Source organism: Aricia agestis, chromosome 8, assembly GCF_905147365.1.
Source record: "Aricia agestis chromosome 8, ilAriAges1.1, whole genome shotgun sequence".
Lineage (NCBI taxonomy): Eukaryota > Metazoa > Arthropoda > Insecta > Lepidoptera > Lycaenidae > Aricia > Aricia agestis.
In genome coordinates this window covers 1,994,733-2,022,023 of record NC_056413.1, presented here as the reverse complement: position 1 = coordinate 2,022,023, position 27,291 = coordinate 1,994,733, and the positions used below count along the sequence as shown (strand labels likewise).

At 35.9% G+C, this 27,291-nt stretch overlaps 1 protein-coding gene across 1 annotated transcript in view; it reads right to left on the bottom strand.

Moving 5' to 3' along the window:
• Positions 1 to 27,291, bottom strand: part of LOC121729629 (neuroligin-4, X-linked-like) — a 106,242-nt gene that overhangs the window by 52,380 nt on the left and 26,571 nt on the right. The window contains exons 2-3 of the mRNA XM_042118199.1: positions 5,834 to 6,250; positions 3,674 to 3,891 (exon numbers count right to left, since the gene is read on the bottom strand). Of these exons, the coding sequence (XP_041974133.1) occupies positions 3,674 to 3,891; positions 5,834 to 6,168 (553 nt within the window). The 5' untranslated portion in view covers positions 6,169 to 6,250. The remainder of the gene's footprint in view (positions 1 to 3,673; positions 3,892 to 5,833; positions 6,251 to 27,291) is intronic.

Here is a 27,291-nt window from a genome sequence, read left to right as displayed (position 1 = left end):
AACCTGACCTTTTACAGCAGGGCTAGCTCGTAAGTTTTCCGTCGCTCAGCGTGCTATGAAACGCGCTATGCTCGGAGTTTCTTTGGCGGATAAGCTTCGAAATGAAACAATTCATCAAAGAACTAAAGTCACCGACATAGTGCAGAGAATCAGTACGCTGAAGTGGAACTGGGCTGGTCACGTAGCTCGAAGAACAGACGATTGCTGGAGTAAACTTACTCTGGAATGGAGACCAAGGCTGGGAAATTGGGGTGTAGGTCGACCTCCAACTAGGTGGGACGACGATCTCCGCTTAGTTGCAGGCCCATGTTGGATGCGAGTAGCAGGAGATCGGTCATCTTGGCGTTCATTGAGAGAGGCCTATGTCCAGCAGTGGAGGACTATAGGCTGATATGATGATGAAACATTATTAAATGTGTAACGTGTTAAAGCAAACGGATCACCTGATGGAAAGCAACATCCGTCGCCCATGGACACTCGCAGCATCAGAAGAGCTGCAAGTGCGTTGCCGGCCTTTTAAGAGGGAATAGGAGAGGGAAGGGAAGGGAATAGGGGAGGACAGAGAAGGGAATAGGGTAGGGGATTGGGCCTCCGGTAAACTCACTCACTCGGTGAGACACAGCGCAAGCGCTGTTTCACGCCGGTTTTCTGTGAGAACGTGGTATTTCTCCGGTCGAGCCAGCCCATTCGTGCCGAAGCATGACTCTCCCACGTATAAATAAGTGGGAGAGCCATGCACGGGTTTCATAATTTATCCAAATAGGAAATATTCGTCAAACATTTTATATGTTGTTTTTCAGTGAGCATGTCGCTGCGAATTGTACTTTCAAATAATTCTGCTGTCAAACACGCTGGCCTGTGTTTGAGAGGCCGCTATTTCCATTTCAGTTAATACGATTTTATTTTGTCATACCAACAATCATCGTGCATGTCCAGCTATAGTCTGTTTGGATTAATTGTGATTGAGATATAAGTTCTATTTTAAATTGTTGTCCATACTAATATTTTAAATGCGATAGTGCCTGTTGTTTGTCGCGTTTCCGTGCGATAATCTAATTTTGGCGCAACGGAGTTGCAGGCGTCATCAAAAAGTATAGCGTATTATTTAGCCGATTTTAAGAGGGCGACTTACGCAAAAAATCAAAAATGGTTCCTTCTCTCTTCACACTCATCGTCGTCCTTTTTCACCTGGGATATGAAATACGGGCATTTTTTATATCCCAGGTGAAAAAGGACGACGCGGAATCATCGGCAAGTTATTTTTTAGCAAGTTAATTTTAAAAATCCGCCAGGTCAATGTGTCATGATAGAATTTTATACCATATTATGTTCGTATAAAATTCTATCATGAGACATTGACCTGGCGATAAATTGAGAATTTTATATAAAATATTAACTTAGTTTAATGCACGGTTATGGCAATATATGAAAAATTCTTGAAAATTAGATGCGTCTTTGTGATTTTTTTCTGTCGATATAATTTTAAGATATTGTATTTCCGCTAAGACAAAATTCTTGAAAATATAATGTAGTATGTTTAGAAAGTTAAACATTTCGGGGCTTATTTTCAAGTAAAAATATGAATCATAAAATCGTCAATTTTGGGTTAGTCGCCTCCTTAAATGTTATGTTTACATTCAGATTTGTCAAAAACAGCAGCGGGGCTTAAATGGTCACATTTAGCAATTCCTCTTAATCAATTCAGCAAATGAATTGTCAAAACTGTCAAACTGACAAATGTCAAATCAGTACAAAAATACAGACATGAATTATTGCAAGCAGAGTTGTATTTTGCGATTTTAGAAAAATGAATCATATTATGATTCATATCATGATTCTTCAAAGCGACCATTTTAGCCCCGCTGACTAACAATGAGAGCCAGCCATCCTGCCGACCAACCAATTCCTCTGATGACGGTATCCATTCCTTCTGTATAAAAGGAAAACACCGCAGGACTCTTAAGAGCGCATATGACCCTAACTTGACTACATACTTTAACCTAGATCTCAAAATCTGTAAGGTCTAGAAAACTGATTTTTTGACACAAGTAACTTCAGTTCATGCAGATTAAATGGTCAAGACGAAAACACGATTACTCAAAAAATGCTCGATAGTTTCTTTTTTACAAAAAAACTTGTTTTAAACACATTTTTGCTTGGATCTTCGAAGCTGTCTTTTCTTTAATATTTTTTAATATCTAAAAAGGTATTGATAAAACCTAAATTTGCTCAAAACACTTATTTCATAATCATTATAGTTCGTCTTTTATTCAAGTTAAACTAACTCGGCGATGATTCCGCGCTGTCCTTTCATATGAAAGACGGGCGTGAGTGTGAAGAGAGAAGGACGATGTTTGATTTTTAGAGTCAGGTGAGCTCTTAAAGATATTTCACTTTATGAAATTCAGGCTGTCACGTTGCTTGTAAATTGTTTCATCTTTCCAAAATTATAACCATAGAAAGCCCTATAAAACCCCTGCAATTTCGTATCATTCAATAATAAAATATGCACAACACATCCATTTCGCATAAAAATACAATTTCAGAGGAAAAAAATATATTTTTTCAGTTGAAATTCAACAGTAGTTGTATTATACCGTAATTTATGAGTTCGGATTGTCGTTGTTATGAATAAAACATAAAAGTTCACAACAGTAAATCTGTATGGAGCTTCATGTTTTAACGAACTGAAAATATGAAATTCACTTTTCAGTTCAAATAAGGTGAGGCTACTGAAATGACTGTGGGTCACAATTAAAGAAAAAAAAAACAATGAATGAAATGAAATTAAAAATATTTATTTCTAAGTACCTAGGTTATCAAAGTTACCACTTTTAGAACGTCGTGTCTACATGAGACCTACCACCGGTTCGGGAACTAACGCGGCGAGAAGAACCAGCGTAAGACACTAACACGGGGCCACCATTTACCAAAAAGGTGGAAAATAACAATTATTAAGAATTCATTAAGATTTTGTTGTCAAACTATTGACTAAATAAAAATAAAATAATCATTGATTTTATTTTTGAGTGCTGCCGTTAATAAAATATGCTCCAAGCAGACAACAGTTAATAATTTAATATATTAACTGATATTTTACGTATATTATACGTAAAGTAACTGTATACATTAAGACGTAATGTAACGCGGTACATTTTAAAGATTTACATTTAATTTCAATTTCGAATTTGGAGCTGTGCCGCGTTGCATAACTCATTATAAGAACAATGAGTAGGTTCCAGCATTTAATTATAAATTGCTGACTTAAAAACGTGTCTTATTTCCTTAAGCACTAAATAGGTTTTTGTTTACAAGCCCCGGATTTATAAATAGGCCGTTAAAATATAGGCTAGAGGTTGGCAGTGTCTGTATAAAGGTCCTCCAGTCCAGATTTCGTAAATGGGTGGCAGAACTAAACTGGCATATCATCCATAATATTACTAATATTATAAATACGAAAGTGTGTCTATCTGGCCGTCTGTCTGCCTGTTACCTTTTCACGCCCAAACCGCTGAACCGATTTTGCTGAAATTTGGTATGGAGATACTTTGAGTGCCGGGAAAGGACATGGGATACTTTTATCCCGAAAAAATGTACGGTTCCCGCGCGAATGACGAATTTTGACGCAACGGAGTTGCGGGCGTCAATTAGTAAAATTTTGGTACATGCTTACCTTGTACAGGAGTATAGATGTTCATATACAGGCAGTCTTCGCTCTGGTTCTTGAGTCTGGGCAGCAGCCTCCTCAGGTACTCCAGCCTGCCCTTCGGCATCCTCTCGAGGGTGAGGGTCTCGTTGGATATATCCGGCAGCTTCTGAGGGCAGACCGGGCCCATTTGATCCACCATCTTCACGTCATCCCAAGGCGCTGGAGCTCGTGTTGGTGCGAATCTAAAAAAAATACATTATGTTTCTAAATATAAACAAAAAAATATTCCATACTAATATTTTAAAAGTGTTTCTGTCTGTCTGTTACACTAAATGGAAATGTTAGTTACAAGAATAATTCATACTTCCATACTAATATTATAAATGTGAAAGTGTGTCTGTCCGTTACCTCTTCACGCCAAAACCGCTGAACCGATTTTGCTGAATCGGATTGGTATGGGGATACTTTGAGTCCCGGGACAGGACTTAGGATACTTTTTATCCCGGAAAAATGTACGGTTACCGCGCGATAAACGAATTTTGGCGCAACGGAGTTGCGGGCGTCATCTAGTTTCTAATAACGAAAATATATTTTTTTAATAATAATAATATCTATGGACGCTTTACACCACGTCAGTCTGGCCCCGTGGTAAGCACCTGAAGGACTTGTGTTACGGGTACCAGACAACGGAAATATTCCTTTTATACTACACATATATTTAAGATTTTTATTATATGATCCACATATATAATACACATCCATGACCCAGGAACTTTGAAAACTTTTGTTCCGTCGGCGGGATTCGAACCCGCGACCCCCGGCTTGAGGTAACAGCCCCCCAACTGAGCCACAGAGGTCGTCAAAATTTACCGTTTATAAGAAATTAAGTTCCAATATGCAGGAAAATATTATTAATTATATCTCTTTAGATAGTAGATTATATTTATTAATATAGTATCAAACTTCAAATACCGAACTTAAATAAACAAACTATCTTCTTTCACTGCCGAACTTTCATATTCTTTGTCACAAAGAACTTTGGAATAAGCGAACATGTAATATAGTGAAACTCTTTTATTTTATTTCCATAAAACTTTCCTCCTATTTTTATTGGCTCTCAAATGTGATAAAGAATACGTATAAGGTTTCCAGGCAACAGATCTTTTGATCTTAAATCCTAAATCATAATAAAATTCTTTAGATGTTCTACTTTGTATCTGAACTTATCGCTATTTTTCTTAAAGTGTATAATATTATGTGTATAAATTATTGATATTTTAAGTTATTTAAATACTCATTTTGATGTTAGGCTACAGTCGATCGTCATAGTAATTTAAATAATGATTTTCATTGGTTGATTGCATTGATAGGCAAAAAAGACTGGGCCGATTTTGATGACATACACTTAGACTACGACTAAAGTTTACTGAAGAGCTGCATGTGCGTTGCCGGCCTTTTAAGAGAGAATAGGGTAATAGGGGAGGGTAGGGAAGGGAAGGGAATAGGGGAGGGTAGGAAAGGGAACAGGGTAGGGTATTGGGCCTCCGGTAAACTCACTCACTCAGCGAAACACAGCGCAAGCGCTGTTTCACGCCGGTTTTCTGTGAGAACGTGGTATTTATCCGGTCGAGCCGGCCCATTCGTGCCGAAATTACACGCTTATCGCAAAACCGTACTTTTTTGGGGGATAAAAAGTAACTTATGGTATCTCCATGCCAAGTTTCAGCAAAATCGATAGAGCGGTTTAGGCGTGAAGAGGTAACAGACAGACATAGAGACACACTATGATATTAGTATGAGTTTTTAAGCACCATAAACGTCGTTAAATTAAAGTTCTAGTGAATCTCTCTCAGTGGGGCCGTAAGTAAGTCAGGTGTCATTATTTATATATTTAGCTTTAAAAATAACTAGCTATTGCCCGCGGCTTCGCTCGCGTTAAGAAGTATTATTATTAATAAGTATCAAAGTCTCAAGCCAATCGGTTTAAAATTGACAAAGTTCCCCTATTTTAACCCCTTGGAGGTGGAATTGATCAAAATCCTTTCTTAGCGGATGCCTACGTCATAATATCTAACTGCATGCCAAATTTCAGCCTGATCGGTCCAGTGGTTTGGGCTGTGCGTTGATAGATCACCATGTCAGTCTGTCACCTTCGAGTTTTATATAAATAGATATATAGATTACCTATTGGATCCAGTAGGAGGCGTCGCGTACGGCACTCCAAGATATGCTTCAACAGGCTTCAAGTACTTATGCTGATCCATTGGCAGGATCACACCCTGCAGCTTCCCGTACCTAGTGCCTATAATTCTAGTCCGTAACATAGAGTTCCTAGGATAACTACCGTTCGAACTCATACTGAAAACTAGCACTAAAAACAACACTACACCAAAGTTATTTTTCTGTCTGCGATACTTATGGTTGAATATGTAGAAAATTAGAAGGTATATTTTCACTTTGAATGTGTGCCAATACTGTTTGATCGAGTTGCAGATCTGCAGAAACAGCTTTTCGGCCATCTTACTTCATCACCTCATCACACACATTATAAATTTGTTGTGTGTGGAGTCATCGTACTATCGTGTTCTCCCCGCGTTGTACCTGAAACAATATAGACTAATTTTAGTTTTCTAATAGGGGTATAGTCGCCAAATTTCGTCCCCGATCCTAATTCCATCCCCTTTGATATCTACTTATTTAAAAACTGCCATCTATCATTAGTGGCACGAGCTAGGAGCAGAGTATCAGTCGGTCACTGTGAAGAAGTGAGGGCATCACGCCTTCCGTACCGGCAGGAATTGGAAAATTAAAAAAAGTTTTCAAAGTCAGTTTTTCATTGAAATATTCTTGGATACCATAAAATATTAATATGCCTGACTTATTGATACAATTTGTTTGTAAAACTAATTATTATTACCTCAGAATATGTTAATCGATTAAGTAACATTTTGAGATTGTAACATGTTTCTTGTTTAACTAGATGAACCAAAAAAATTAAAATTTCCTAATATCGTCCCCAAGACGATATTAAGATCTCCAAACAGTAAATGGATCTCGAACGTTCATATCACTTCTTTTTGCTTGAAACTGTAGAAAAATATGTTTTTTTAGGGTTCCGTACCCAAAGGGTAAAAATGGGAACCTATTACTGAAACTTCCTTTTCTGTCCGTCTGTCTGTCTGTCTCCAGGCTCCATCTCAAGAACCGCTATAGCTAGAATTCTGAAATTTTCAGGAATTATGTTACCTAAATTCTGTTGCCGCTAAAACAACAAATACTAAAAACAATTATATTATATTTATCCCTTTAATATATTTATATTAAAGGGACGGAATTAGGAGCCCAAAAATAAATGTTGAAAATATGAGTATTTTTGTTAAATTTACTTTTAAACTTTTCCTGAAAACGTTAACGCATTTTTAATTATTTTTAAGAATGAAGGGATAGTGAAGCTACAGTTTGATGTTTGATTTATTTGTACTGTAGTATTTTATTTAATTTTTTTAGAACGTTTTTAAAAAAAGGGGACGATATATGGCGACTGTACCTTAAATGTATAATATTTAAAACATGTGATGATAATTTTATTAAAAATTTACACAAATAAAATATAAATTAATATATTTTACTCAGTACAAAGTAAAACTTTAAGAAACTATAATAATTGAGGACGTGACATTTAATATCATAAGGGCCAAAACTCAGTTTTTCCCTTGTAATTAAAAGACACCTTGTAACTTATTTTTTAAAGGAAAACTTACAGCTAGTAGAAAGGTAACAATACAAATGCCAATGAAAAGTTTTAGTGACTAGGTATTTGTTTAAATTGTACATAACTGACGCACTGTGATTAATAAAAATAATAATCGGCCAAGTGCGAGTCGGACTCGCGCACGAAGGGTTCCGTACCGGTATAGAGCGAAAGTAGACAAAAAAATTTTATATGGGAGCCCCCCTTAAATATTTACTTTATTTTATTTTCAGTATTTGTTGTTATAGCGGCAACAGATATACATAGTCTGTGAAAATTTCTAGGTAGTACCGTTCGTGAGTTACAGCCTGGAGACAGACAGACGGACGGGCGAAAAGACGGACAGACATCGAAGTCTCAGTAATAGGGTCCCGTTTTTACCCTTTGGGTACGGAACCCTAAAAAGTAAACAATAAAAATGATAGCCTATCCCTGGATCGTCAGTATCAGTAAATAATGTGCAAATTATTATCTAACTAAATTAGCTTGTATCAGTAGTATTAAAGAAATGGTCTGTTAACACTTTTCTGAGACTTCTAGTACTACTTTGGTACTTTGAGACGTTGTATTGTACGCTTTGCTAGCTCGCACGATGAACGCCAATTTTGCCGGTAGGTCGTAGTGGCATAATATGAAACGTATAGGAGTTTTTTTTTTAAGAAATAAGGGGGCAAACGAGCAAACGGGCCACCTGATGAAAAGCAACTTCCGTCGCCCATGGACACCCGTAGCATCAAAAGAGCTGCAGGTGCGTTGCCGGCCTTTTAAGAGGGAATAGGGTAATAGGGGAGGGTAGGGAAGGGCATAGGGGAGGGTAGGGAAGGGCATAGGGGAGGGTAGGGAAGGGAAAAGGGTAAGGGATTGGGCCTCCGGTAAACTCACTCACTCGGCGAAACACAGCGCAAGCGCTGTTCCACGCCGGTTTTCTGTGAGCCCGTGGTATTTCTCCGGTCGAGCCGGCCCATTCGTGCCGAAGCATGGCTCTCTCACGGAAAAGTGGAGTTGACGTCTTCTGAGCGAACCGTTGGGTATTTTGTCTATCTACTTCATCTTCATGTCATGTAAATACAAACAACCCACTTTCATATTTTGATTTCAAATCATTTTTTAGGTCCTAAAGCCTCCGTTTATGCAAAAATCTTCTAACCATTAATTGGTATTGCTATAAAAAGACAAATAAAAAAGAAATGTATACGTGGGAGAGCCATGCTTCGGCACGAAGGACCGGAGAAATACCACGCTCTCACAGAAAACCGGCGTGAAACAGCGCTTGCGCTGTGTTTCGCCGAGTGAGTGAGTTTACCGGAGGCCCCATCCCCTACCCTATCCTCCCTCCCTTCCCTTCCCTCCCCTATTCCCTTCCCTATTCCCTTCCCTACCGTCCCCTATTACCCCATTCCCTCTTAAAAGGCCGGCAACGCACCTGCAGCTCTTCTGATGCTGCGAATGTCCATGGGCGACGGAAGTTGCTTTCCATCAAGTGACCCGTTTGCTCGTTTGCTCCCTTATTTCATAAAAAAATAAATAAATACAGACATATTACCTCCTCCTTTTTGGGAGTCGGTCAAAAACAAGCATCTAGAGCTACATACGTAACGGACTTATTTATACTGACGATATAAAAACCTCATTTGAAAATAGAATATATTACGCGAAGCATTTCATTTCCGCCTATTAGGGCCTGTCACTTTAAACGGATATTCCCTTTGGATATTTAACAATTTACAAGGAATTTCCGAAAATAAGATTGACGGTTTTAATGTTAAATCCTTGTCAAAACTTTAGACAAGATCCCCAAAAGTTCCGGAATGACAACTCTTTTGGGGGCAAATGAAATATGAGCGAAATGATTTATTTAACTCATTCCAATAGTTGAATAATTGATTGCATTGCTACAAGGATTACTGGCACGTGGATGACATTGTCATAGTGTGTGGATGCCATAGCTGTCACTTAAAATGCAGTACTTACCTACTGGCGATAATTATAATTGGCTACATGAAAATTTATACTTGATGGAGTGCGTGGATATAAAGCACCTGTCCTATATCTGAAGGTGATACTTTTATCTGGGGGCATGGCAAGGCCAACTTTAGAGCAATACTATCTTTTAAGTACCGGAATACACAAATTACGTTATTGAAAACTTTTTAATCACATATTGTACACATGTAGACTTTTTAGCCGTCATGAAAAACGACCTGCAAACCTTCAAGAAGAAAGCGTATTCCCTCTTAAAAGGCCGGCAACGCACCTGCAGCTCTTCTAATGTTGCGGGTGTCCATGGGCGACGGTAGTTGCTTTCCATCAGGTGACCCGTTTTCTCGTTTTTTTTTTCATAAAAAATAACCTTTTCAATTTTTAAACGATTTAATCCCTTACCTTGTTTCGAATTAACAAAAACTGAAAATCCAGAATGAATTAAGAATAAATTCATAGGGTCAGTTCACTTTGCAGTGACTCACTAATATTATATTTTGTCACCATTGTGTATTGTCCATAATGTTATAATTAATACAGTATACACTTTTTTTTATCAGTCAGTCAGTTTATCAGTCCGTCAGTCAGTTTAACACGTTAAGATATTGCGGCAGTGAACTAAATTGTAAGCTTACTACGAGTATGTAGCATCTGTTTGTAGCTAATCTGTAACGAAAGAAATAAACCAAAGTACAAAGAACGCAAATATGAATTCAGAACCTCGGAATATGAAAATCCTTTCGTTTATTTTATTCCGATATTAAAAGTCTGTGTTGTTATAAATTCTCTGTATATTATCAAGGGATGTGTTTGGGGCATTTTTCAAATGTTACTCCGAAATTATTTTTTAAGCCAATAAAGGAATTAGATACTTCCTAATTCAGCACGTTAAATAATTCATGCAGGTTTGTGTATTTTACCGCTACAACAACAAAGTTCAACAGCTCAGTTCAGAAGCGGTAACCGGAGTCTACATAATATAATACTGCATTTACACATTCGCGTTCGCTATTCGCCTCGTCATTCGACGATACATCCCACGAAACATTCGTATACAAATGCTGTTGCGAACTACCGTTCACACATTCGTGGGGTGATTCATTTTGATATTCGCACGCAGTAAGAAAAGAAACAACTGTAATAACTACATTATTATAATAATAACATGATTACATTGTAATATTATACACTGACGTACTAAAAATAGGCTTATTTTCAGTACAGTGTACTTAAGTCAAATATGTATGTGCAGCTTTGTACACGTCCTGTAGGGTCGGACGCTAGCTGTCAACTGAATGCAGGCGAATGTGTTAACAGTAAGTTCGTATTCGCTATTCGTGCCCTTTGAATCGCGCGCGGGAGGCGAATAGCGAGCGCACTGTTTACACATTCGTGTTCGTCATTCGCCTCGTGATTCGCCTCGCTATTCGTGCGAATGTATAAATGCGGTTGTATGTAAACAACCGCGCTGCCATTTAAATAATCGTTGCATACATTTGATTGCATTGTGATCTCGCGGTGTAGCGGTTAAAACGCACGTTCGCGCGGACGTATATAAATCCAGTCGGACGTAAAACAACTATAATATACAACCTTAGACAAAGTTAAATCGAATTACAATTTTACGGTGTAATAAAAGCTCGCTTAGGCCAATTAAATTAAATGTTTTATTATTCTTGCTTACATTTTAGTGCGTGCGTAACTTAAATAACTAAAGTGATGGCTAAATTGCTTGGTAAAAAATTAACGACGGAAGAAATCTACGATTCAATTATTAGGAAATCAGCCAGACGCTCTTTTTAAAAATACTACTCCATCGCGTTTTTAAATTGGGGAATTTCTTTAATTTTTAGACCTCGCCCATGACTATTAACAATGTCGGATGTGAAAAACGACAACTTAACAGGAGAGCGATTCAAAGTCTAAATTGTACATCTTCCTAGCTTTTTGCAGGACGATCGTGGGTGTAGTTATTAAGAGAAATAGCAATATCTCTGTGATACTAATTAGGTTCAATTGATAGGTTAACAGCTGTGATATTAGGATAGTTTTTGGATCGTGCCACTGTTTTATTGAATATTGAGTAATTTTTACTATTGACATTGTATTAATTTTATAAATTTTATTTGTAATTAAGTATTAATTTTAACATTGTAATATAATTGGCAATTTTAAATTATTCATAGTAGGTCGTAAACAGGAAATGTATGTGGGAAAAATTGTATTATGGGAATTAACAAGCCCTGATAATGTTAGGGGGAGGAACTAAATTAAAAAAAAAAAGAGTACTTAGTATAAAAGGGTAAAAGGACTTTATTTATTCAATCGATTTGTTGCCTTTAATCCCAAATACGTGACTACTAATACTTTTACTATTATCTATTCTGTGCTAATAATACTAAACATCGTGTAACTCACCCCTTACGTATAACTGCTGACGGAACCCTAAATTAAGATGGCGGCTCACAAATCTAAAGCGACACTCCGCTGACTCTCAATTTGTTATGAAAGCCCAATTAGTACTTTATTGGCACGATTTATCCCTGATAAAGTTAATTATGAAGATTTTACTTCACCCCTTCTGTGAGTTACTTGCGCCATATTTATTCGACGGCCTTTCTGGCTCAGTTAGAGCGGTGACTTTTGTGAAATGTTGCGAGTTCAAATGCCCACGGGCAATTTTTTCGATTTCCCTGGGTTACAGGTTAATCGTTTTACCTAAGTCATGTGTGTGCATTAAGCAATATTAAGTACTATGTATTATAAATAACAATACAATAAAAAAATAAAAATATTATACACTCGTAATACAATTAATTATTATTTAAGAAATATAATATGGGGCCAGACTAACTTGATGTGAATCGTTTAGTTCAACGATTTAATATTACCAAATGCTCGAAATCATGACTCACAAAATTACGCTCGTGTGAATCAAACAAGACTTAATTTGTATGAAACTGAATGCAGCAGAATTTCTGCCAGCCGAAATTCTGCGACTCACAACTCACAAATTACGCTCGTTTGGCTTCACCCTTACTGTGCAAAATTTCATTTCCGCATTTTTCGTCAAAAGGGATCCAAAGTTTTTCGCTCGCGTATTAATATTACATACTTAGATTGTTGTATTTTTTACTGCGCTAGGCGTCACCCGCTACTTTGCTTTTTAGTAGCCGTAAAAAGATATTATTAAAAAATCATATAAGTTTATCTCTTTTTTTATTACTTTTTTATAAGATATCGTCTTCTGAATCTCTATGACGAAATAAGAATTCTGACCATCGCGTCTCCATATTATGTTTCGGAAAATTTGTTATAAAATATTATTAGAAATAACTAAAATAATATCAAAAAGAGAAGCGATAACATATTGTAAGGTTGAATAGGATAAATAGCACAAACCTTTTTACAGTAACCAAGTATTATTTGACGTTACATAAAAACCATCTTAGCAGAGCCCTAAATAAATAATGGTTTAGACTCAGGACTAAAAGCTAAAATGGTCTTAGTCACGATTCTGTGCGATAATTCGAAACAGTAAAAGCGTTTATAATCATCGTAAAAGTAAGGTTTACATTAAACACTTAGGGAATTTAATAAAAGTTTCCATCGTAAAGGGAAATTCTTAAGTGTTTCACGGGCCCGATTCAAATTTTTAGATTGTATAATAGGCTGTCTTTGCAACACTTGCTTAATTATGTGAGCGAAACAGCCTGCGATTCGAGCGACATTCAAGGCATCCGAATTGGTCTTTAGTATGCCGGTTGAATGTTTAAATCCATACTAATACAATAAATGCGAAAGTGTGTCTGTCTGTCTGTTACCTCATCACACCTAAGCCACTGAATCGATTAACTGTTTGGTAAAGAGATACTTTGAGTCCCGGTAAAGGACAACGGCTACTTTTGATACCGGAAAAATGTGATCCCGCGCTATAAACGAATTTAGGTGCAACGGAGTTGCGGGCGTCATGTAGTCTTCTTTCATCTTTGATGCCTGTTGTCTGTTCAAAAGGGGACAAACGAGCAGACGGATTACTTGATGGAAAGTATACTATACTAAGAATAGTAGTCTCCAGTACAATTACAGTAGAATCCGCCAGAATAATAGAAGTCCTGTCGCGACTTCCAAAATAATGATACTTATCTTTAATTTAAATTTTTTGAAATTTAGTAAGAGTTAAGATTAAGTCATATTGTTCGATTGTTATTCGATCATTTCCTTCCTAATATAAACCTTCCCTGAACTGCTACGAACATTTCAAGACTAAAATAAACTCGAGTTTCAGTGAGATTAGCAACTTATTTATCTAAGCGCACGGAAGTGCGCAGGCCAAGTTCCAGCAATATATAGATTTACAATTTAATTTCACTTGCTACAGTTAATAAAACAAAATAAAAATCAGTTGCTATTTCTTTTCGAGCCTCATATTGTTTTGAAAGCGATCCAAGAACACTTTATTTCGAATGGAGTCGTAACAGCTAATAGTTCTATGTTCAATAAACGTAACATATAGACACAATAAGTACCAGGAAACTTATACACATGGAGTGACACAAATAGTGCTTGAGTAAAATGTGTCTGAAGCACTTACGGGTAAATTATGCCGCGCCGACTTCATAAAAACGATTCTCAACCTTATGCGCGTCGCATAAAGCCGGTTATTGCTTTTATAAACTGAAATGAGTAGAAATGTGAAATATGTATGTAAATATTCGTTATTTTCTAGCCGCCTACTTTTATGCGTATTAGACTATAATATAGTGGATGAAACGCCTACGTCCTACTCAAACTCACATATTATTAAATTCTCGCGTCGGGGTGTTTGTTGCCAAACTTCCAAAACGGCCTAACCGATTGTGTTCAAATTTTGTGTGCTTACACTGTAGGTAAAGAGAATTGGGCTACATCTAGTTTTACCCGAAATATTTTGCCGAGACCCTTTAGGTGTACGAGGACCTAAGACTATAGGGTACACCCTGTAGTCTTAGGTCCTCGATAAGGTTACATGTACCCTCATGCAAGTTTATCTAATAATGGCAAAAATAAGCAAAAAATTGCATATTTTGGTATGGGGATAAAATATTTATTTTGTTTAAATTTTCCTTAGTCCTTCGATCGTGGATTCTTGAAAATCTATTGTTAGTCTATTGTGTCTCGCTCACCGGTGAGCTTATGGGGCTTGATGGGTTAATTTATGAGTAGAAACAGAATGAAATGGAAGTACCATTTCATCGATTTTCTCATGGGAATAAGACATTTTCCACAGTAAAATATAGCCCATATTATGTTAATCCAGGATGTCAGCTAACTCCATGCCAAATATTGTAGAAATCGCTTTCAGCCGTTTATGCCTGGTACTATTTCAGCAGACATACACATAATACACACTAACAAATTTTCGCCTTTATAATAATATTAGCATGATTAGTATGATATTATATTGTGATAATTAGTAGAGGAAATTAATGCTATTTTCTATTAATTTCATTGACACGCTAATTTTGATGTCACAGCATGCTAAGTATTATTGCTTTGCTATTTGCTATAAACGCGGCAACGTGAATTATCGGTTCGCATCGCACCGCTCGCGTCGAGTATTATTTCGCATCGAGTGAATAATAACAGTTGGCACCGCGGTGCGAAATAGCATTTTATCATGATCGCAGACTATTGCTACGCACGATATTAGCAATCGTATTTTTATCAAGTACGTTTAATTTAATTATTATGAATAGGCATTTAAAAATTAATTATTATTGCTAATGTTATTTTTACCAACACTAGTGTTAATCCAGGATATCAGCTAACTCCATGCCAAATATTGTAGAAATCGCTCTAGCCGGTTAAGCATGAAGAACTTACCTGAGACTCACAAGTTTTCGTCTTTATAATATTAGTATGATATAATTATCACCATTTCTAAAAAAAAAGTGTTCAGAAAGAAGTATGTCTTTAGAAACCGTCACAAAATCATTTTGAAATACATAATACCCATTAAACCCGTAAGTTTACATTTCCATAACACACCGCACAAGATTAATCCATTTTCCAACCCGTAAATACGTAATAGTGTACGTATTATAATAGTTATTTCATAACATATTCTGTTTGATTTTAATCTATTAATATTTCACCCGGCGTTTGAGCACGCATAATTTTAGTATTAACATCACTGGTTTGTTAATAAGAACAATTAAATATTACCACATCGACATCATCATTACGTTTCGATGGTAGATGGTTTTACTGAAATCAGTGGGAATTATCTTAATGACCAAGAAATAAGAATGTACCAAAGAAAAATTTCTGTTTCTTTGCTTCTTATTTGTAATATACTGCTTTAATAGAGACATATTTTAAGGCTTGACCGCACTAAAGCGACACGATACGACGCGACGCGACTTTGTAAAACGTCAGATTCACGTTTGTAATAAATACGTCAGTTCTATAAAACGTGAAGTGTCGCGTTATGTCGTGCGACCTTTAACGTATAATAGCTCCCACACCGGTTTCGGTGACAGTGGCCGGTTTCATTGAAACCAGGCCAGCTAAGCAGGAATAATTTTATAGTGCCCAAGTATGTGCGCAGTACACAAGAGTACTCTCTATTCCTTTACTCTGATAACACAGCGGGACGGAAGACCGACACGACCGGTGAGAGATCAGGCGCAGGACCGACTTTTTACATGCCCATCCGACGTATGGATTATCTTACTTTTCAGACAATCTGGTGATCAGCCTGCATCGTCCTAACCAAACTTGGAAATAACATGTTTCCAATGCGGGAATCGAACCCACGGTCTCCGAGTCAAGAGCCGCGCTCTATACCACTAGACCACGGAGGCGTTCATTTAAGGTAAGACCGCACTAGAGCGACACTTCACGACACGACTCTTCACCTTCATAGAACTGCGTTTTACAAACATCAGTTTTATGGAGGTGAAGTGTCGCTTGGTGTCGTGTTGCACTAATGCGGTTTCACCTTGAGCTTGAGGCAGACCGCACTACGTGACACTACGCGGCAACGACGAGACGCGGCACTTCACGGTCCATAACTGTTTACCAGGCGCGGTCCGAAGGGGGGGGGGGGGGGCCTCCAAAATGTTAGGCTGCGACCGCGCCTGCTGTTTACAAACGTGAACCTAACGCCTATTAAATTATTATTATATTAAATCAGAATTATTATGCTGCACGCTGTTGATGAAGATGATTACGATCGATAAAGTGCATCAGAACCTTAGTATTGGATTGAATTTCAACTCTTTTTGTAGGCCAAAAATTTGCCGATAGGAACTTGGCCCCATTTTAACAGGTATGTTTTTGGTGGGATTTGTATTTTGTACTGTATTGAAAGAATTCAATTGCGTGAGACGTCACGCAAAATATCTGTTAAATCCATACGAAATATTTAAAAATGCATCTATGCATTGCGTTGCAGTCTGAATTTACCCTTAGTGTCTAAACACACTAGGCCGAATTTACGCGGCGGCTCCATACTAAAATTTCTTAAAAAAATTATTACTCCCTTATGATGAGTCTTTTTACATTTTATTATGTAATAACAACTAGGAAAACATATTTCAGCCCAAAAAAAGACATCTGGAAATTCAAGTTCCTATACCTACATTTGTACTAATAGTTAGTACTACTAATATAATATTATATTCTGTGCTAATAGTTTAGAAATTTTTAAATTATATCCACAGTAATATTACAATTAATGCGAAAATATCTCTTTTTTCCGTTTGTCTGTCTGTTTTGCTTTCACGCCAAAACTACTGAAAGACATCGCTGCATACCCATTGTCAAAATCCTGTGCACGCCCCTGATTACGCCCGGCCCACAATGTCAAACGCATATGTGATAAGTTTTTCTTATCAAAATTTATTACAAGACATGTAGCCAGATGGCTATTTAATTTTTTAGTTTTAAGACAAGCCAACAAATTGGCTAAACCAAACATTGCTTTTATTGAGCATTCAACTATTTTAAACAACTGTACAGACAACAGTTTGGAATATGTTCCAAATAATTTAAATTAGTTACTAAGACAACAGAGGCTCACTTTAGCGATGTATATAACATTCATAGCTCAGATGCCCACCACCGGGAAACCACCAAAAATAATGGGAGTTACTGTAATTTTAATTTTAACCTTATACATCAGAATTTGCAAGGGATAATATGAAAAGAATTAGATACCTATTGAACTGTTTCTAAATGAATGTAACATAGATATTATGTGTATAACAGAACACTGGCTGAGAAATCACGCATTAATATTTAACTTTTGTATTCACCAGAAAGCTAGTTCGTTCAGCAGAGAAAATGCCATTAGAAGTGGCTCTTTAAATTCATAAAAAGTTTAAGTTTAAAGAACGAAAATATATTGTAAAACTCACTTCTGAACGAATAATTGAAGTGGCCTGTATTGAGTTGAGCCACCTTATTATTGTGGGCGTATACAGGCCTCCATCAGGTCTATACGACTCTTTTGAAAAAATAATTGAACAAGTCTTAAATAAATTATGTGCATCTAAAAAAAAGGTTATTGTATGTGGTGATTTCAATATTAATTTGCTAGACCTAAACTCCACCACTATTAGATTCACATCCTTATTAAAATCGTATAACCTAATTAATTTATTTAATGAACCAACTAGAGTTTGCGAAACAACTGCCACTTGCATAGATAATATTTTCACAAATGTTACTCCCTGTAAAAAAGAAATAGTTAATGCTCTGAGTTCTGATCATCGTGGACAGTTACCTTCTTTTAACATTAAATTTAAATGTGATAGTAATACTGAAGAAAAGATTGAGTTTATTCCTGTAAATACAAAACGTATTGAGAAATTTAGAAGTAAACTTGTTTCAAGTCTTCAGCGCTTAGATATGTCAAATAAAATAGATGAAGCTTTTAATACATTGTTTAAAGTAATAAGAAATCAATTTAAGTCTAAAACGGTCAACATAAATAATAAAAAAAATAATTTCAGAAATTGGGCAACTGCAGGTATTGTTGTAAGTAGGCAAAGACTGTATGAGTTATATGATGAAAAAACAATTAATACTAGTGAATCCTTTAAAATATACGTGAAGAAATATTCCAAATTTTTTAGAAAAAACTGTCAAGCTGCGAAGGCCCTCCACATAAAAGAAAAAATTAAGAACTCTAAAAATAAAGTGAAAACCACCTGGAAAGTTATTGCAGATGAGACTGGAAGAGTCAACTGTCGTAACTCGAAACTTGAACTTTATATTGATGATAAAAAGGTCAACTCTGACCTTGAGGTTGCGACAGTCTTTTAGAAGTTTTTTGCTGACATTCCGATCTCAACTACAAAAGACTTAAATTCTTCACCTGCAGTTGCGGAAAGGTTGCTTAAAGAAAATATCAATGAATGTGATGTCAATTTTATTTTTAAAGAAATCGACTCCAGGGATATTATTAAGACTTTTAAATCGCTGAATGTTAAAGTACAACTGATCTCTGGGGTATGTCCACAAGAGTTATTAAATCAATAATTGACATCATTGCCCCGCACTTAGCTCTAGTCTTCAACAATTGTTTTAAAAATGGTGTGTTCCCTGACCTAATGAAGCATAGCAAGGTGATGCCTTTCTTCAAAGCTGGGACTAAGTCTGACCCAGCCAACTACAGACCAAAATTAATTTTGCCAACTTTTAGTAAAATATTTGAAAAAATAATTCTTAATCAATTACTAGTTCACTTTATCTGTAATAATTTGTTACATAACGATCAATTTGGCTTTACTAAAGGTAGGTCCACAACAGATGCAGGCATCAGTCTTCTATGTAGTATATTTGAAGCTTGGGAGGGGTCGCAGGATGCACTCGGTATCTTCTGCGACCTATCCAAAGCATTTGATTGTGTCGAACATGCTACATTAATCAGAAAATTGTATCATTATGGTATAAGGGACACGGCCCTAAAACTGTTAAGTTCTTACCTTGCAAATAGAACGCAAAGAGTAGAAGTTAATTCTAAAAGGTCTGATGGTAGTAAAATAAAGCTAGCTGTTCCACAAGGATCTATTTTAGGTCCCTTTCTTTTTCTCATTTACATAAATGACCTGCCTTATCTAGTTAAAGATAAGCATGAGATAGTACTTTTTGCTGATGATACTTCACTAATTTTTAATGTGAAGCGACAACAATATAATTACGACGAGGTAAATAGTGCTCTCTCAAAAATAGTACAATGGTTTAATGCTAATAATTTACTATTAAATTCTAATAAAACGAAATGTTTAAAATGCAGTTTGCCAAATGTTAGGCAAGTACAAACCAATGTACTATTAAATGATGAGAAAATGAAATTAGTGGACACCACTGTTTTCCTAGGTATAACTTTAGACAGTAAATTACAGTGGAGTCCGCATATTGCAAATCTGGCGCATAGGCTCAGTTCTGCAGCATATGCTGTTAAAAAAATCAGAGAAGTAACTGATGTAGAAACAGTGCGACTTGTTTACTTTAGTTACTTCCATGTATTGTATATAAGAAAGAACATAAATAATTTCAAAAAGAATAGCGAAAATCATTGTTTTAACACTAGAAATAAGAACAAATTAGAAATACCAGTAATCAGACATAGCAAAGTCAGCAAATCTTTTAAAGGCCAATGTATACGCCTGTACAATAGAATCCCAGTAAACGTTCAAAATCTCTCTATCAATAAATTTAAAAAAGTTGTAAAAGAACGTTTGTGTACTAAAGCTTATTATAAAATCAATGATTTCATCGACGACAACACACGTTGGGAGGTGGTTCTTACAGGGCACTTGAATACTCTTTATAATTGCTTTTGTAAATAGATTTAAGTCATAATATTGTTACAGTTCGACAAGGCTTTAAATGAACGTGGCGAGAGGGGGAACTAGCGCTGTTTTCGTACAAAAACGTCATTTTTGACAGTTCTTCTTTACCAGCAGCGCCCATTGACATATTCATTTAAAGCCTTGGTGCACTACATATGTTCAAATTTTAATTTTCCATCTTTTTTGTAAAAGATGGCCCCGTGCGAGTTTCTTACGCCGGTTCTTCTCGCCGGGTTAGTTCCCGAACCGGTGGTAGGCACCTTAGTATCGACGTTCAGAAATATTTTTTTAAAAAAATTACTCTGAATAAAAAATATTTTGATTTGATTTGCATACAATATACGGACGTAACGCGACAGAATAGTGTGTCATCGGTAACTTAAAATACATTGCGGGCGTAATCATGCGGAATTTCCGCCGCGTAACTTCGGCCTAGTGTGTTTAGACACTTACAAACGTTTTATGGAATGCGAAGTGTCGTGTTGTGTCGCTGTCCGGTCTTGCTTTAATTGATATCAATATGTCCGGTCTTTGGTATAGAAATGTGAAAAATTATAAAACTATACCAACGTTGAATAGAATTTTAAACCGGTCACTATTGATATAAATGCCAGTTACGTTATTTCAGTACAAATGTTTGAAGAAGACATTTAAACACCGTTTCTACTTTTTCTAAAAGGATTTTATTACACTTTATATTCTTCTTTTTTGTTTTAGGAGCTAGGAACTTTATTACAACACGAAAATCGGCATGGGAAACGAAATCTAAGATAAAGAGAAAAAGTAATGTAAATTCAATTTTGATAATAAAAAGCGTTTTGGGATAAACTTTTTTAAAAAACACATCCTATGAACATCGTGGTTTACTATAATTTCTCTATGCACAGCTACGAATAATAAAAACTAAGAAAACGTAACTCCCATACTATTACCGTTAAAGGTTCCTTTCGGACTGTGACAAAATTGTAGAACATGTTTTTGACGGAGACACTTTTCGTTAGTTTCTTTTTATTCGTAGGTACACAGTATAACTACTAATATAATTAATAACATATTATAAAGGCCGATAAAATTGCCCGACAGCACGGTTTCGCCACTGTGTCTACTGTCTAGTCAAAGTAAGTAGTCAAAACCCTAATAAAAACAACAGAAGTTTTATTGCAAACTTCTAAATCTAATAAACTTGCTTTGTGCTTTAGCATCTAAGTTTCTTTTGGCTCGTTCTGAGCTCTGTAAATGAAATATTTTTCAGTTTTAGTTAATAGTGCTGGCTGCCAAGAACAGGAGCATAACGACCCAAAGAAACAGGTCAAGACGAAAATATTGTTGACACTCACTTAAGTCGGATAAAATTTTCTATTACAATTGAAATTTACTTCTTAAACTTCTTTTTTTAAATATTTCTTGGTTTTAATGCTTAAAGATTTTAAATTGTTTATATTGTATTTGTTTTTATTTAATGTTAACTTCTATGGATTTTGTAGTTACTTGTCTCCTATCTTGTCGATCGAGAATTGGACTCTATAGTCATCAAAAGAAGTGTCTGAAACAGAAGCTTGCAGTCGGCACCCATATGACCCCTACCTAAATCATCAGTAACTGATGAAGAGGCCAATTATGATGTCTCCTATACTTTTGATTTGATTGAACTACTAACCGATTGACTGAAATAAATAAGGACGTAAATTAATTCGTTCAGTCACCATTTTTCTATATTACTTATCTTAAAAAAATACGTAAAATACTTAGGTTCTCGATATTAGCGGTTAAACAAAAAACTAACTTTTCTGCTTCATCCCTTGAATAAAAAACTTTCAATTTAAGATTAAGTACCTACATATTATTAAGAATTGTATACATATATAATAAGAAACTATTATGAAAATAAATTCAATAACTTAAGCAGCAAAAGCCGTGCAGACTGTATCAAAATACGGACTTTTACGGGATCCTTTAAGCTTTTTGTAATTACGGACTTTACGGAAATCCGCGGTATAAAAACGTTAAATATTTTATTAGCAATACGCTGCTGCAAACGTATAACGTATTCAACAATTTTGTTTCAGCTTAAAAATAAAACGTTTTATTCTAAAATGAAAGGAGTTAAGCTTTGGGATATTAATTTTTAGGGCTATGTCACGACGTAATCTATATTATATTTTCTTGGTAGGGATAAAAGAGACTGGCAATAGGGATAGCGAATTTTGTTAATAAAATAAAGAAATCACGGTGAAAAATAAGTGTTCCCAAAATTACAGCTCGATAGCATTTTTTTTTTGTTATGCGCCTCCAAAGTTAGATAATCAAGTCGATTTTTTTTCAATTAAATTTCCTAATATTTGTATACCAATCGATAACTTATGCAATTAAAAGCAACTTTTGTTATGAAACCACTTTCATAAACGCAATATTTAATATACCTGTCGAACAAAGTTGTCTCCCGATGCGTACAAACTACGAAAGACTGACGACGTTTCGGGCAGGTCTATTTTATGAGATGTTTGAATAGTCATATCTTGGTGAATTTTTAAGCTATCAGAGTCATTCTTTCAGCGATGTTCCTATTTTTTAAGGGTCTTTCAATTACCAATAAGAAAAAGAAATAGTCATCTAGGCTATTTAATGGAAAGAGACAGATCTTCCAAAGCTAGAGGTATGCAATGGGATTCCGTCACCACATCGTCTATTTTTAACCGACTTCCAAAAAACGAGGAGGTTATATATTCGGCTGTGGATATATATTTTTTTGTTACATAATAATCACAACATAATGGTCGTGTTCTTCGGCATGACTTTTGGTGAATGCATGCGCAAAAAGATTTGTGCGATAAAAATGAAACAAACACGATTTATGTTATAAAAATTGTTATAATAATGCTAAGTAGGTACATAACAGTAATATAATATTATGATACTAGATAGAAAGCATAACTGCGTGATAGAAGCTTTGAAACTGATCATGATTAGAGTATTGGAGATCGCCAATGAAACTGCACAGAAAGCCGCAAAGGGAGTTGTGAAATAGCAAAACAATTTTAGGAGAAATATGACCTAGTATCGCCAGCACCAAAAAATACTGTCCATAAAATTGCGAAATCTCTATACAGGGTGCGCGGAATGGGATAAATTTCACAAATAAATTCCGATAGTGGTAACCCTGACGCACTTTTATTACTGCCGACCCCGTTAAGCCTGGTTTTTAGAAAATGAAATATTTTATTGTTTAATCTACACTTTTGATAGCCTTTAAGCCTGCTATTTCAATATACAATTGGAGTTTTATTTGGCTTTAAAAGGGCTTCTTGAATGAATGAAAAGTTAGTCACGTGTTTATAGTTTCTTTAAAGGTGCTTTTTCATGATTTCCAGTCTACGAACTCTTGGATAAAAGTTTTTTTAAGAGTTCGTAGACAATTAAATTTGAGATAATCTACATTTTGTTATCGTCTTTTGAGGAACACTTCCAATATATTAGAGAAGCATTGTCTCAGGACAATCTCTAGCATATCTATCAATTGTATAAATATTTGTAATAGTACGGGAGTTCGACAGAAGACCTTGCCAGTCAAGTAACCGCCAAACAAATATTATTTTGGTTTACAAAAATAAAAAATAAAAATAAATAATTAGTTAAATTACAAAAACGCATTATTTATAATAATATCAACTAAACAAAAACAAATACAACAATGTTTCTACAACATAAAGTGTTACATTATGAGCTTATATTATTATAATGAGCATTAAAACTGCCACATAAAACAATATTATACAGTGTGTAACAAAAATAAGTGATAATACTTTAGGGTGTGTACATGTTCCTTGTAGAGAGTTCACTGTGAAAGTAGCAGCGCTGAAAGACGAAATTATTTTTTCACTTTTGTATAGGCAAGGACCCGAGCGTAACGAGTTTCCCCATACAAAAGTGAAAAAATATTTTGGTCTTTCAGCGCTGCTACTTTCACAGTGAACTCTCTACAAGGAACATGTACACACCCTTAAGTATTATCACTTATTTTTGTTACACCCTGTATACAGTGAATGTCGTTATTGATACATTATGAAAGTTATATTTTAAAAGCTCTTTACAATGATAGCTTTTATGTTTTCAAAAGCTCGTATTACAGAGTGACACTTTCACAAAGGAGTGTATGAAATATTATAACAAGTTTTCAATTAAAACGTTCATTATGCTACAACGTTGATAAATAAAAGTTTATGTGTTTTGTATTCCGTGAAAAGGCCAAAATGTAATATTATGTTTAGAATTTGGTGTTATTAATTTTAAACGCTTTTTCAACTCGCTATAAAGTTACTTCCTACACAGTGACGTTAAAATTTTATACGTGGGAGAGCCATGCTTCGGCACGAATGGGCCGGCTCGACCGGAGAAATACCACGTTCTCACAGAAAACCGGCGTGAAAGTTCGCCGAGTGAGTGAGTTTACCGGAGGCCCAATTCCCTTCCCTATCCTCCCCTATTCCCTTTCCTTCCCATCCCTACCCTCCCCTATTATCCTATTCCCTCTTAAAAGGCCGGCAACGCACCTGCAGCTCTTCTGATGCTGCAAGTGTCCATGGGCGACGGAAGTTGCTCTCCATCAGGTGACCCGTTTGCTCGTTTGCCCCCTTATTTCATAAAAAAAAATAAAAAAATTTAAATAAGGGGTTAAAAAAAAGGGGTCTTTTGAGGAACACTTCCAATATATTAGAGAAGCATTGTCTCAGGACAATCTCTAGCATATCTATCAATTGTATAAATATTTGTAATAGTACGGGAGTTCGACAGAAGACCTTGCCAGTCAAGTAACCGCCAAACAAATATTATTTTGGTTTACAAAAATAAAAAATAAAAATAAATAATTAGTTAAATTACAAAAACGCATTATTTATAATAATATCAACTAAACAAAAACAAATACAACAATGTTTCTACAACATAAAGTGTTACATTATGAGCTTATATTATTATAATGAGCATTAAAACTGCCACATAAAACAATATTATACAGTGTGTAACAAAAATAAGTGATAATACTTTAGGGTGTGTACATGTTCCTTGTAGAGAGTTCACTGTGAAAGTAGCAGCGCTGAAAGACGAAATTATTTTTTCACTTTTGTATAGGCAAGGACCCGAGCGTAACGAGTTTCCCCATACAAAAGTGAAAAAATATTTTGGTCTTTCAGCGCTGCTACTTTCACAGTGAACTCTCTACAAGGAACATGTACACACCCTTAAGTATTATCACTTATTTTTGTTACACCCTGTATACAGTGAATGTCGTTATTGATACATTATGAAAGTTATATTTTAAAAGCTCTTTACAATGATAGCTTTTATGTTTTCAAAAGCTCGTATTACAGAGTGACACTTTCACAAAGGAGTGTATGAAATATTATAACAAGTTTTCAATTAAAACGTTCATTATGCTACAACGTTGATAAATAAAAGTTTATGTGTTTTGTATTCCGTGAAAAGGCCAAAATGTAATATTATGTTTAGAATTTGGTGTTATTAATTTTAAACGCTTTTTCAACTCGCTATAAAGTTACTTCCTACACAGTGACGTTAAAATTTTATACGTGGGAGAGCCATGCTTCGGCACGAATGGGCCGGCTCGACCGGAGAAATACCACGTTCTCACAGAAAACCGGCGTGAAAGTTCGCCGAGTGAGTGAGTTTACCGGAGGCCCAATTCCCTTCCCTATCCTCCCCTATTCCCTTTCCTTCCCATCCCTACCCTCCCCTATTATCCTATTCCCTCTTAAAAGGCCGGCAACGCACCTGCAGCTCTTCTGATGCTGCAAGTGTCCATGGGCGACGGAAGTTGCTCTCCATCAGGTGACCCGTTTGCTCGTTTGCCCCCTTATTTCATAAAAAAAAATAAAAAAATTTAAATAAGGGGTTAAACGAGCAAGCGGGTCATCTGATGGCAAGCAACTACCATCGGCCATGGACACTCGCAACATCAGAAGAGCTCCAGGTGCATTGCCAGCCTTTTAAGAGGGAATACCCTCTCTTCTTGAAGGTTTCCAAGTCATACTGGTGGCAACGGTTCATTCCAGAGTTTTACAGTGCGCGGCAGAAAGTTACGCGAAAAGCGCACCGTGGAAGACTCATCAAGGTGAAGACGATAGTATTTTGGCGTGGAACGATATAGAGTCAATGTCGGTGACAGCGACCAGTTTAAAACCAGGCCAGCTTATAAGTACATTTTTATAGTACCCAAGTGTGTGCGCAGTACAAGCTCTGGCGATAGGTCAGGCATAGGTGCGATACACCAACTTTTTCGTGTCCATATAATCTTCTATATAAAAATGGATTTTTGGAAGGTTTTGAAGTGACACGAAGTTCACCGGGACAGCTAGTCTATATATTATATATAAAAATGGATTTCTGGAAGGTTTTGAAGTGACACGAAGTTCACCGGGACAGCTAGTCTATATCTTATATATAAAAATGGATTTTTAAATGTGTTAGTCGCGCTGAAACTCGAAAACGGCTGCATGGATTGGGCTAATTTTAGTCTTAAAATATTCGTAGAAGTCCAGGGAAGGTTTTAAAGTGAACTAAGTTCACCGGGACAGCTACTAGCGTATAAAATGTCATCTTTTGGTGTCATACAATAAGATTATCAGCCATCGAAGTTAATTCGAAGTAAGGTGATACTATCATACGTCTAGTGCTATATCACAGAAATTATTGATCCTTTTAACAAAAAAGACAATTCGCAGTCGTCCAATAAACCCTTCCCCATTTTCCATAAAAGCGTTCCATAAAATCTATACCGTCTTACACACGCTTCTCAAACATTCCGTGTCAGGTGGCGCCATCTACGGCTCCCAAACTTTTACGCGTTATAACTCCATTTTATTAATATTCCTTTATTCAGTTCGGCTATCGTTAAAACTTTTAATACTCGTTTCTATCTCGGCAATAAAATTTATGTTTGAAAATGTGCCGGTTATTATTCCTTAAAATCGTAGTTAAAATCTTTTTCACGTTGGACGAAGTTTGACTAAATGAGGTATTATGAAGAATTTGATTTGTAATTTGACTTCTTT